This window comes from Pelmatolapia mariae, linkage group LG4 (genome assembly GCF_036321145.2).
Source record: "Pelmatolapia mariae isolate MD_Pm_ZW linkage group LG4, Pm_UMD_F_2, whole genome shotgun sequence".
NCBI lineage: Eukaryota > Metazoa > Chordata > Actinopteri > Cichliformes > Cichlidae > Pelmatolapia > Pelmatolapia mariae.
In genome coordinates this window covers 33,032,342-33,046,190 of record NC_086230.1, presented here as the reverse complement: position 1 = coordinate 33,046,190, position 13,849 = coordinate 33,032,342, and the positions used below count along the sequence as shown (strand labels likewise).

Below are 13,849 nucleotides of genomic sequence, written 5' to 3'. Positions count from 1 at the left end.
TTAGCTCACTATTCTTTTAAGACGTCACCCCAAAGAGTTCTCCAACCCTTGTTGCTTTGGTACCACTCACTTTCACTGCGCCGTGCACTTTTTACCAGTGTAATGCAAGTAAGTAATGGGGTTTTCTTCCATTTTTGTTTTTAATGGTCGCTGGTGAATGGCTTCTAGATTACATCCTACCAGCCATGGCAGACGAGTTTGATCTCAACAGGGTCAGGCCACTAAAACCACTGCACAGTAATGACTGACAACTGGGAGGATTTTGTTGTTTTTGCTCTCAGTGGGACAAAAACAGAGACGTAAGATGTGTTAAGAGAACATAAGTACAGTTTGAACAATCCTCCAAATTCATGGAGTCTGCTGCTATTAGATGTACGTGATAATTTACAGATCATAGCAAAAAAGATGTTTTTAAAACTAAACACTGACATTATTTTACATCTTGATTCAGACAACTTATCTTATTTCCCTTACATTTCCACTTGCGTTTAGAAGACAAGTGCATCATCACATCATGAAAATCTGTGCATTTTAGAGTTTTCACGTGTTGCAAAGCCATCGTGTGGGCCAGACTGATGGAGATAGGAGACTGTAAATAATGGAGCAACAGTCAGCTGCCTCTCAAGAAACGTCCTCATCCTATGAATGAACTCAAACTGCAGCTGCAGATGCTAGTCCTTTCTTCACCTGCTCCAAATGCGTGACCCTCCAGCTCACAGCAGAAACAGAACAAAGAAATAGAACAAAGACTACGATTTCCAGCTGCAGATCACAACAGTTGAGTCAAAACTAACTGCAGGATAACTGAAGAGTCTCTTGGGAGGCAGCTGAATAATTTTTGAGGACCACCAAAACAGCAGCAAGCTGGTTAGCTGTCAAACTTTCAAAATAAGAGCAAGCGGATCTTGTTTACAGATGGGAATAAATATAAATCTGTCCTTATATTCCTTTAAAGATAAAGTTAGTCTTTGTGTGGAAAAAATACAGATATTTGTGTTAGTTAGTGCTAGAGTCTCCGTGCAGGAGGCATTACTGTATAATTACAGTATAATATTCATTGTTCTTGTAACTCTGCAGTCAGATTGATGAAATAGATCACAGTTGTGCAGTGCAGTGTGTAATGCTGCCTCACCTTAACATATGTGCATACATCAAAAAGTATATGCATTGGTATGCATTACATGTTGATTGAGGTCATCATAAACCTCATAATAATGAGATGAGATGGGCCTGTCTAGCTTTGCCCAACACATGACAATGATTAATCAATCACTTAAGACGTTCACTGTGCTTTCATTAATCAGGGCAGCTGTGTGTGGGTAGAGGCAAAGAAACTGAGAGGGAATGGCTCAATCAATCAAAAGCAGGTGGGGATGTTTGAGAGGACGATAAACTTGAGTTTCATGCAGAAACAACACTAACATCTTTCCCCTGTCAGCAGCAGCAGCAGCAGCAGCAGCGTGCGACTGCACAGAGCACAATTAGCTGCAACCGCAAATGTATTCAGTGCCCAGGAACACCTGATTTTTAAAGGTGGACACTGGAGCTTCTTGTGAACCTGCTGGGTGAGTGGGTGGGCGGGCGGCGTGGACACCCAAGTTTTCAGATGTGATAACTCGATACCATACTCTGCTGCTGTTCTGTCTCTGTCCGTTTTATTCAAGCTCACTTTGACAACGTAGAAAAATCAGAGTTTTCAGAGCAGCAGAAGGATTACTTTTACATATGCTCACGTCGTCACTTTAAGCGTTGTCTGAATCTACAAATTATAGAAAGTAAGTAAAAGTTTGACCTTAGCACAGGTGTTCCTCACGTGGGTGGATGATTTTTCAGCTGTTTTTTAACTTTGTGTTTGCATCCCTGGTTTAAAAAAACAAAACAATAATAAAAGTGTGGATCAGTGGTGACGTTCGGTACCAGCGCTTTCTGTTTGAAATCTGTTCAGAATAAAGATTAACATCAGACACAAATGGCCTGGGAGCTTGGGACTCGGGGGGCAGAGAATCATAATCCTTCTTTCTCTGTTTGATTGTGGAGGAGGGGGCGGGATTATGAGTGCCCAGGCTGGACCATCAGGGCACTTAGGATTTTCACTGCTGGACTTTCTCCCTGAGGTGATCACTGCTAGTCATCGGGGTATTTTCCCCCTGACCCGCTTTGAGTATGATGAGGCGCCCGCCAATATTATTTATCACGCAATATCTGCAATTACCCAATCCCTGACGGCGTGGCAGTCGTGAACAAAGCAGTCATGTGGCTCTTCTGGGTATGAATTCAGCCACAGTGACATCAGAGAGCTTAAGGACATCTGTGCCACGAGTGTTTGGCTGACCCAACAGAAGAGAAAAATATGCTGATTAATTACTTAAATGGGGTGGACGGTCAGGGGTTGACTTATGGCCCAACTGTGATGGATGAAGAGCCTAAGTGACACGTGGCTCAGGAGAGGCGCTCACATATGCGGTGATTAAAAGAGACTAGTGAGCTCAGAGTTACGCAATCTACCGCCAATTAAATGCCTTTTCATAGTCCCTGCACTCTCTCAGCCGCACAAATCCAAAACAAAGTGATTGACAGCTATCGTCTGGTTTGCCAGTTGGTGGCGGGTTTTTGCCATTACTGAGATCATTCACCATATCTAAGCCCCGTTAATCTCCTCCTTCCAAATTATAACTCTGTTTCGTGGCACAACAAAGTGCATCAAAAGTGGGGTTTTTTCACTTTTAAAAGTTTTGTACTTTGTTGAACAGAAAGAATGGAGAAGGGGGACGATGTGCAACACACACCTCCGGTCAGACTCCATCACGGCTGCTGTGGTCACATGGTCAGTATCATAAAGTACAAGGCGGCTGGTATGCTCCTGTTTTAGTTCTTTATTTATTTATTTTTTAAGTGAGATTTTCTTCCTGGATCAGATTTGCAAGCATTCTGTTATGTGACAGTGACTGCCATGCAAAAAAAAAAAAAATGCGGAAAATGGGACATTTAGTTTAAGAAAACAGGAGGCATCAGGCTGTAGGACCCTCCGATCCCTGTGGTTTACTATGATTTGGGTCCTAAGCTTTAATGAGACCCTTGGTACAAGGATGAGGAATGGCAACATGTGTTGTTGACGTATGTTTGCGTCACAGTGTGAGTCTGATGGATGATAACTCCACCTGTTGGTTAGTGAAGTCCTGTTAAAAAAGCTTTAAGCTGAGCTGCTGTTTTGCTGCTGGTGTTTTGAAAGCGGACAAGATGAGCTATGAGGTGGTCTGACTGAGCATGCTCAGTGTCAGCGGATGCTATAAATCTGATTATATCATCAAAAGATGGCTAAAAAATTGAGACTATTTACTGTGAAAATTAAATATTGATTGTGGGGAGAGAAAAACACAACACTGCAAAACACCTCACTATAAAATGACTATTAAAGGTTCATTACAATCATTTTTTAATTCTTCTAAAAAAACAGTCTGCCTCATTCACAGTGCAGGGACCACACTAATTCACTTTTCTTACAGTTTGATCTAATGAAATCCAAACTGCAGAAAAAAAATAGTGACTTGCCGGTAAAAAATATTTAAAGGAAAACTTCCAACAACAGGCGTCTTTCTGAGTAATCTGTTTAATCAGCTACCAAGCTTCCTTGGTAAATTGTGTTTTCTAATAAGAAAGCATGCCAGATTTTACAATCCATGACTTTAAATTCTCTTAATAACTTTTTTGCGTACTCAGTACCACTTACATACCCACTTTCCACCTTGTTTACATAAGTGCTGCATCTGTGATTCTCTGAATGTGAATAAGAAAAAGAGAATTTGGATCTTCACTTAATCATGTTATAAAAACATGAAAAATGAAAATAATTTTCATGTAACTAATCGCACGAGAAAGTTTTATTGTAAAATGTGCTTATTCCAACTGCTGCTATTACTACTGCTACTACTACTTCTTCTTCTCCTTCATCATCTTCTCAGTCTTCTCCTTCTTTTTCCACCCCATCAGTTCATCCTCTGTCTGAAACAAGCTGCCCCCCATACACAAAACATGACCATATTAGGCATATCCCCTCTCTTTGACATCATACAGAGTCAAGAGCAGTACAAAGATGTGATAAACTGAGTGAACTTCTGGCTCACATGGATTCCTTGTACATACACGGACCTTTGGCCTTGCTTAAATGAGCATCCAGCACTGAAACAGGAGATATAATACAGCAAAAACAGAAATAAAATAGGTCCCTTCCTCAAATTTTTACCATTACAGTTGCTTTGACCCCACATTTGTGCGTTCAGGTTGTTGAAAACAGTTTTTCCTGAGTGTTTAGTCATGCACCGTCACTCAGTATTCTCCACTGAGACGTAATAGGACAGATCTCGGTGTTTGTGTCAGTCGTCACTTTGGTCACCTTTGCAGTTTCTCATCTCAGACTCGCTGTTTATTGCATTTCACTGAAGTGTGTGATTGCAGCCAGCCTAGGTGGCTGAGAGTGTCGTGTCGTGCTGAGGAGGAGAAATGGACGATTTTTAAGAATGTCTTTGTTGTCAAACCTGAATCGCTCATAGTTGACGGGTGTGCTGCTGCGGAGGAGCAAAACCCATCAGCCTGCCAAAGAGGAGGGAACGCAGGGGTTTTGAGTGTGGGAAGGGTGAGGTGAGCGTCCAGACTAAATTGATTCGTGCCACTTTTCTCCTGACAGCATTTGTTTTTGTTTATTGCGACATTTATTAAAGTGAGCGTGAAACGTAAGCAGTTTCTGTGGCGAGAAAGCAAAAACACCGACAGAATCTGTAGACTGGCCCTACAAACAGGAGCCGGATGAAATTGCTAGAGCAGCCCGAACAAAGTATTAAATGAATAAATGCATTGGAAGCAAGTGTCATTCAATCTGTCTGCGTTATGAAATCCTGGTAATATTAATCTGTTGCTGTCTGGCAGTTTTGTTTTTTCTGGTTGACATTTCCAGCTAAAGCAGGCCATGTACACTCCAACTACACCGAGGCTGTTCTGTCTGATTTGAAAGCAGTTACTGCTGTTTGGAGAGAACATAATCAGAGGAAAATGAGTGATGGCTCTTCAGTGTGCAGCTTCGGTTTTATCTGCTATATAAGGTGTAGTGCTGGGCGATATGACGATATATATCGTGTGGACGATAGAAAAGTGTCTAGCGTGTCATTTGTCTTCTATCGTTTCTATCGTTTTTAACCTAATTTTATAAATTATTACATAAAATATATCATTAACCCTTTAAAGCCGGTCGGAGCAGGCACACTCCGTTTTGCCTAACTATTTTTAAATCCCTGTAGAACTGGAACCACGTAAGGTAGCGCAATACTTTTTTTTGCATATGAAACCGGAGGAGTTGTACTTACATCTTATGCCATCAGCATGTCCTAGGTCACAGTTTCCTTCCACATATATTCCAGAAACACGCTTTGCCGATCCGATCAGCTGTTCATAACACTTCCTAGTTGGAATATAAGTCAGCGCGAACTATCGCATGTCCGCCATTACCTGCCCGAAACCGGAAGTGATGTCATTTTCGCGGAAAATGTAGTTTTTTACCTTCAGGGCCTTATAAGCCTACACTGGTGTTTTTAAAAGTCACGTTTGAGTTTATGCTTTTCTGTATCGTTTCTGGGATGCTTAGAACTCAAATTACACTGTTGGAAATAGTTTATTTTGACGCACATGCTGTTTTTTTGCAAATCCCAAAATAAATTTCTCGTGGTTGGAAACTATTTTGTGCAACTTTGTTGTATTTACAGTTTTGAGGAATAAGCCTCTTAAATTTCTCTAACTAGAAATATATGTAAAAAAACCAAAAAAAACCAAAAACGATTTTCAATTTTTTTGTAGTTTATTGCACTTTTTTGCAATTTATGTAGTTAGTATGGACTTAATGCATAAATATTATTAAAACTTTGTAATGGTTGTATTGATGTATAGCAACTTGAAATGCTCCCACAAATGGCACTGCAGCATGTAAAAATATAAAGATAAGCTCTAGCGGACTTGGTTCTATGGTAGGCCTTAAAGGGTTAAATAGCCTGTGGCAAATATATTAGTGTTGTCTTCTCACTATACATTCGGTCATTCGATGGTTGGTAAAGCCTGTGAACATGGAGAATGCTGTTTTTTGTTTCGTTATTCTTCGGGTCAAGCAGAGTGAGTGTGTTGGCGCGTGGATGACGAGATGACTTTGTGATGAAAACATTTAAAAGCTTTAAGGTTATTTATTTTGTGGACCTTTTCTCTTCCTGGAACATTTTGATCACTGTTTGTAATGACAGTAAAACACCAACCAAACAACACAATATGTGTATCATCAGAGAACCTGGGTGTACAAGCTTGTGAGGCTGTCACTAAGGACATGTTTCTGTCAACATGAATTTGCATTATGTTCATACACCAGGTTGGCTTTGTAGTTTGTGCTTGACCTGCTTTCACCTTTCTTTTTTGTTTCTTTTTTGTGTTACCTTAATTTCAAAGAATCTTCAGAATCTTTCAGTAATGTGTCGCTTTTAATTCTTTTGAGTTATGTGCTGTGTATCGGCCTTGTAAAGCACTCTGATGTTAAGTTTCTCCTGTGTAAATCACTGAATGAATCATTTCAGCTTGTTTGCTTGAGAAGCAGAAGGTCAGGGCCTGTGAGCTGCTGTTTAGCCTTTAATTAGAAACATCAATGTTTCAGTTTTCTTAAAAAATGCCAGAAAAGCCGGAGCTGTTAGGAGAGCGCGGAGTATCTCTGTGTGACATGTGGGTGCTTTAAAACGGACTGAAAATCAAATGGCATCAATGTCATGAAGTACATTCATAAAAAAGCAAGGTCTGCTCAGACATATTTGCTAATGCTACAGGTAAACTGTGCATGGTTGGACTGGTGTTATTTAAAGTGGAATTGTGAAGTGTGACCCTACCAGTTTCTCTCCTTTTGGGTGGGTCATGCCAGCTCTGTGGGTCTGACTCACTCACAAACACATGGCATCTGATTCCTCGCCCACTCACTTCTCCTTTTCTTCTGCTCCATTCCCATGCTCTCTCGCTCCCTAACGTCCTGTCATCTTTCCAGTCTTCTGTTTCCTGTGATCTCAAATCTGCCAAAATCAAGAGCTTGTTATTGTGTTGACGTAGGTTCGTCATTTTTGTCCAGTTAATGCACTCATTCTTTCTTTTTCTTCTCGCTTTCTCGCAGATGAACATAAATTCAGACCATGTTTTGAAGGTTATGGTCAGTGTGGGATAAAAACCACCAAATATCAAAATACAGATGCAAGTCCAAACCTTAGCTGCTACATTATTGTGTCTGTTGGTGAGCTAATGGAAACCCCAGTAAAGATGTGTTGCAGTTCTTCATTTCTGGACTGTTTTCTTGTAGTACTCTTGTAGCTGAGGCCCAGTTGAGTGGAGTCCAGTGTCCTCAGGCTGTTGGAGGTGCAGTCTTGATTCACGATCAGTCCAGAAACTGCTGAGAGTCCCATGCAGACAACAACAGACAAGCCTCAGGGATATTACCTGAATCTGTGCCACATTCGAGGGATGCACTGCAAAGTGAAATTAATGGGTTATGAAGACACGTTTTGCCTAAAGCCAGAGTCACAAAGGTGGCTCTGCTTGTACCTGGCTCGATCGCCATGGTAACTGATGTTGTCATCACTAAGACAGATATAGATTCTCACCTGAGGGAGTACATTACACGTTTTTGGACGCTGACACACTTTCTGTTTTATCTCTTTACCAAAAATATTCAAGTTACAAATCTAAGATCACAGGGACTCATAGTACAGGACTAGACATTGACCAATGAGTAAGTACAGCTGTTTTTCTACAGGTACAGGGCTACTCTTACTTATTTCGTTATAAAATAAGCAGGTTAAAGGTCTGGTGATGATTTCAAGCGCAGCATTTATATTTGGAAGGTTTGGCATTTTTTTAGAGATCAATGTTTAAAGTTTTAGAGCCCTAATTGGGGGCGGTCTTCTTTAAAACAACCCCTGTTTTTCACAACTCTCCGTGACCAGTTCCTCTGACTGAAGCAGGCGGTGATTGATTGGTCTGTTTTGTGTGGAAAAATAATCACATGACTTGGTGAAATGCACCTTAATGAGGTAGAAACTAAGAGCTATTGTGACACCCATAGTCTCTTCTCAGTACAATGTTACATTTATTTAGCTATCAAAATAATCGATGTTATACAAACAAATGTTGGCCATTGCCACCGTACATGTCTAGTATTTTTTTTGTTGATCCTATGAAGGCATCATCACCTGTTTCACTGATTTCTGGGTGTATTCGCTCAATACATCTTGTCTGGAAGGTTATGCATGATTTTGTGTTAATGATGGAGCTTCATGACGTCCTGGCCAAACTGTCCGATTACTCTTTCCACTGAGTTTGTTTGCAATCATGCAGCTTCTAAAATTCTTAATTGCATTTGGTTTGGAGGCACTTTAGTGCTACAGGATTCTTCAGGCTCAAAGACATCTGAGGAATAAATAATCTACACAAATCAAACTTAGTCAGAGTTAGTTGACTAGATGGATGCAATCAGCCAAACACATAATATAGAGGATTTGTAGATGAATACTTTTTTTTATGCCTGAATGAAGTTTTATTGTATCTGAGCCTAAGTGTTACAATCAAAGAACCTCTTTAATGGAAACGTTATATTTACCCTTTCAATTAAAAATCATAGAAAAATATTAAGCCCATGCAAAGTCACTTATAATTAATCATGCTGGTATATTTTGTACAGATTGCACACATGATTGGTGAATTTTGTTCCTATTAATATGCAAACTAGGCTAAGCACAGTTTCATCACTGGCACCACAAAATCCAAAGAAAAAGATTAAGATAGATACGAACCAGCCTTTGTCGTCCAGCGCCACAAACACACCATAGATGAATTCAGCCTAAAATTAGACCTCACATTGTCATTCTGTAGTTTGCAAAGTGATCTTTAGACAGAAAATAAAGGGACAGGAGAGCCGCCGACCATGCTTCAGGGCTAAAATACAGCTTTCTGTCAGCCGGCTGCCATTAATTTCACTTTCTTCTTCAGACACATCTCTCTTCATAATGGTTCATTCATTACCTCCAATGGCTGTTGCAGATTTATGCTTTGGCTCAGCCCGAGCTTAGACTGCACTTTGCCAAGGGGACAGCTGGTAATACTTTAATATATAGAGACATAGGCATCATCATTATTCAGCAGGATTAAAAGCTGTTGTTTTTTTTTTTCTGTCAAACTCACAGATAGCCCAGCTGTCCTTTTTAACATCTTTTGAGCTCTTATTGTGTCTAAAATTGCTCCTTTGTTTCCTCATTCATTGATTAGAACTTTGGAAAAACTCTGTAAGGCTGTGGTGTCAAAATTAAGGCTCGAGGGCCGGAATCGGCCTGCCAAAGGCTCCAACCTGGGCCTTTGAGCTGCTTTGGAAAATGTGAAGTAGGACATAAATGATCGGTATCGAGAGGCAAGTAAACAAACACCTCCGCAAGTGGCTCGGTATGTGACTGGTCATCACTGCCGACCCGCCAACCTGAGGGCGTTTTGGTTCAGGGTCGAAATGCCTGATGAGATTTGGACACCACCTGACGACATCTTCTCCTGGTTGAAAGCTGCAGTCGCTTACAGCCACTTAAGGTGCAACTTTTGGGTGTATTTTATAAGCTTCCAACTATATTTTCATCAGCTTCGCAGGTTTTCTCCTAAAGACCAAACCAGTGGTCATTCATACTATCCCAATGTAAATAACAGATAAACAATTAAATAACACAAAGTTTATTTTTTTCCACTATCTACTATAGAAATTTATGTTTACAGTGGCTTCACAGTAGAAAAACAAAATAAAAGAAATTTAAAAAATTGTGTTTTAGTCTTATAGGACACTCGGGACGATGAGCTACCAGAACTTTTTTTTTTTGTCATTTTACACATTATTTCAGTTTAGATTTCTTACAGTTTTCGCCCAAAGAGTCGTGCTGACACACTTTCATTACTACAGCAGCATTTCTTGATCACCTATAAAAACCAACATGTACTACTGAAATTGCTTCTTTTCCTTATATTAAAATATCTCAGGGATTAAATTTATGGTTAAAGCTCTTTACACTGCCTTTTTACTCAAACATGTAAAATGAGTTTGACATACCGGCTGAAGGTCTCGTGGGGAACCTTTGAACCACCAAGTTGGTCTGGAGTTACACAAATTAGTGCAACTTAGTAATGCTGTGGGTTAGTTGGTTGACATATTGAACCATCTTCTCACTTTGTGAAAAAGAAAGTCCCACAATTTTGTTAAATATACAAAGTATCTTTTCATTTTATTGTGTTTTTGATGGAGGAGGTCAACACAGGAGGTCCATAACTGTTAGCCTTCTTTAATTCAGCTTTTAGTGTTAGAAAAGGTATTAGGGATGCCGAAGCACCCAAAGAGAACTCAAACTCCTTCTTATACACACATGTGACTTTGTTTGATTTAACCATCCTTCTAGCGTCTATAGTTGGAAACGGGCACCATCAAGGGAGTGATGAGTCTTTAACCAACGAGTTAGCATGCATTAGCAGAATTCTAACATTGTTTTTACAAAATTGCACATGCAGTCATGTTAAATTTGTGAAAACTAAAATAAACTGGGAGTTTTTTATGTTTAGTAGCAGATGTAAAGTGTTTCAGCTTCATTCACTCCGTTGAGGCCTGCAGGTGCTCCTGGATTGCAGCCAGTTTTAGTACATTTGGATCAATAGGATGTGGACAGGCCGTGTTGTTGTATTCATTCTCAGTGTCTGAACAAATCCATCACATAGTTCCTGAGACATTTTGTACGTATGGAGAAAAAAACTAATATAAAATTGTGTTGTTGTAAAAGAATAGCACTGAAGTCATTATTACCCATCGTTTGGGGACAGTAAAGGTCTGAAAATTTAAAAAGAAAAAACAAGAAACCCATTTGTAGCAGTTCCATCGATGTCTTCAAAAATGATAAAAGCACCTTTGTGTTACCATCCACCCACCCTTTTATACAAACTCTGGTATTATTTGATTTTGTGCCAGTGAAGTCCTCGTTCAGGGATACACTGGTGGCACTCGGTGTTTTCGTCATCAAAATTTTAAAAGTGCTAACTTCGCCTCATTCTTTTTATTTTTCCAAGTACTTTGGAAGGTGTTAAGCAGCCTCTTTGTACACCTTCATTGCTGGGCTGAAATCCTGCGCTCTTGCAGAGGTGTGTGTGTCAGTGTGTGTCTGTCCGCATGCGTTTGATGGGAGGGCGAGGTCCTCTCTTTGAAAGCCTGCAGGCTGCTCTTCAGATGAAAAAGCACACAAGCGACTGCCTCGGAGATCACATGCCACTCAAACTGTGCAGTCAGACCTGAGAGTGTCAGAGAGCGGGGATATGGGAGAGACGGATGAAGGGAATACGTTTGCAGGCGTGGGGGAGAGGGAGTGATGGGAGCTGATGGGATTGGAGCTACAGTAGCTGAGCTGCGTCTGATTGCAGCTCTTGATAAAGAAAGTATCTGATAGGCAATCAGAGCTGTGGCCTGGGAGGATTTGAAATTTTTGTTGTACTATGGATTGGGCCACCTCTTCATCTTTTCACCCATCTTTGAGAGCGCTGATGGGATTTTGACAGCACTTGAGGAATGTTGCGTCTTCGATAGCGTTTCAGAATTGCATGTCAGTGTCACAACTGCAAGACATAAAAGAGCTGCTGGCTAAAGTCTGCAGGATCAGTCCAACTCAGGGGTTGGGAAAAGCTGCGATGCTGAAGCCAGAAAGTGTTTTTCCAATTAGCTGGTTTTCTCTAACCTCTCAAAGGTAAAGCAGTTGTTTAACCCAGCGGTCCCCAATCCCCGGGCCACGGACCGGTACCGGTCCGTGAGTCATTTGGTACCGGGCCGCGAGAGTTGAGACTCGGGTGTGAAATGTATGGTTTTCAGGGTTTTGATCGGTTTTTAGCGTTATTTTGTTATCGTTTTTTTTCGTTAACTCGGTTTTCACGTGTGTTATGAATAAATCTTGTTGTATTTATCCGCGACACCTTAAAGGCCGGTCCGTGAAAATATTGTCGGGCACAAACCGGTCCGTGGCACAAAAAAGATTGGGGACCGCTGGTTTAACCCATATCCAGAGGGACAGTCTTCCTATAAATGCTTTAGACTGAGCAAACAGTCAGGATGATTATTTATGTCATCAATAAAGGAAATAAGCAAACTAGGAAATGACTTGGAGCCAAAAGCTGGCTGTAAAGTGGGGCCTTTTTACCAGGGTGGTATACATCCTAACTCTTTCAGGTTAAACAGAAAAGGAAAGAAAAACGACAGGAGAGCCCAGTTACCGGTTTACTCACTTGATTATTCAAGTACAGTAACTTCCTGTCATTTACCAGGTTTATAAACAGAACTAAATGAACTTACTTTGAAGAGATTTTTTTTTCTTCAAATCTGAAGCACCTACAGCGTTGTTCAGTGGTCCCAAATACCCCGACTCTTACAGTGTATGAGCATTTGTCTGCTCTCGTCTTTTAGTACAACTTAAAGCAGACCTATTTTTTCGTTACTTTCTGTTGTTATATGGGATATTTTTCTGGCTTAAAATGGGAGATAGTTCTTTTTGGTCATTTGAAAATTAAAAGTGTATTTTTGCTTTTCATATACAAGAAAACCCTGACATATCTTGTTATAATGGTAGCCACAGTTTCAAATAATGGGGTCAGTGTATGTGTAAGTAATTCCTGTGAGCAGAGAAGCCCAAACATGTTCACGAGTGACAGCCAATCAGAATATTTTTGATTAAAGGGGGAGGAGCTAAAACGACCTGTGCCAGACAGAAGGTGAACTGTGGCCCAGTGTAAGAACACAAGAGATACTTCACACTGCAGTAGCTTCACAGTCCAATCCAGTAATACAGACGAGCAGAACGTCACGTTGGAAGTGATTTTCTTTCATTTAACAGATTGATTGACAGTTTATTATTCATGTAACACAGGAAACATGACTTTACTGTTAATCTCTTGGTTTAGTTTCAGGATCCTGCACTGTTTGCGTTACTCTGCACAATATATTGGACATATTCATTAGAACAATTGTATTTTTTTATAAAAAACACTTTCCTTATTGATATATTTTTTCTAGTTTATTGAGCTTTTGTTACTTTTCTGAGTCATTTCAATTCATTTTTATATTTTATTGACCTTTTTTCCTCTGACATGTTTATTGTTATTGAGTGATTTTACTGTAATGGGCTGTTTTAGTTTGCATTGGTGGTTTTTCTGTGGCTATTTTTCCAATTTTGGAGGTTTAATAAAAAGTGCTTCTGTCTACTGTCTCTGTATTTTTCATCTCTTATGGTTTAACAGTGAAGCACTCAAAGGCAGCTTTTACATGACTGTGATTGATTTCTGACCTAATTAAGAAATGTAAAGCACTTCTTAATTAATTAATGTGCCTTATTCAGCTAGCTAAATGTGCTTTCCCATTTGCTGTTCCCGCAGAGCGTGTTCACTGTTTTGTTGGGCCCGTTCACCTTCTTCAACGCCCAGAAGACAAAATATCTCCAGATTCTCACCTCACTCATGCGATGGATTGGTAAGAAAACATTCCTACAATATTCCCTCATAACGTGCTGTTTTTCTTTTCACTGTTTTCTCCCCTCGCTTTCTTTGACCTCTCCATTTCTGCAGCCTCTTTTTCCACACATGCATATTTCCATTTTATCGGCGTCTCCCTCAGTTTCTTTCATCCCTCCCTCCTGCCTTCACCTGCCTGTGTGGCTGCTGCGTTTAAGGTCCGTCCATCATGGTTTGGTCCTGCTCTGTGTCTTTGATTCCCATCTCCTCTCATTCCTCAGCCTGACAGGCT

The 13,849-nt window shown here is 40.3% G+C and overlaps 1 protein-coding gene across 1 annotated transcript in view; it reads left to right on the top strand.

Annotated features, from left to right (window-relative positions):
• tmem104 (transmembrane protein 104) overlaps nucleotides 1-13,849 on the top strand; it is a 77,773-nt gene that overhangs the window by 46,553 nt on the left and 17,371 nt on the right. Inside the window, exon 9 of the mRNA XM_063472468.1 lies at nucleotides 13,483-13,576. Within this exon, the coding sequence (XP_063328538.1) occupies nucleotides 13,483-13,576 (94 nt within the window). The remainder of the gene's footprint in view (nucleotides 1-13,482; nucleotides 13,577-13,849) is intronic.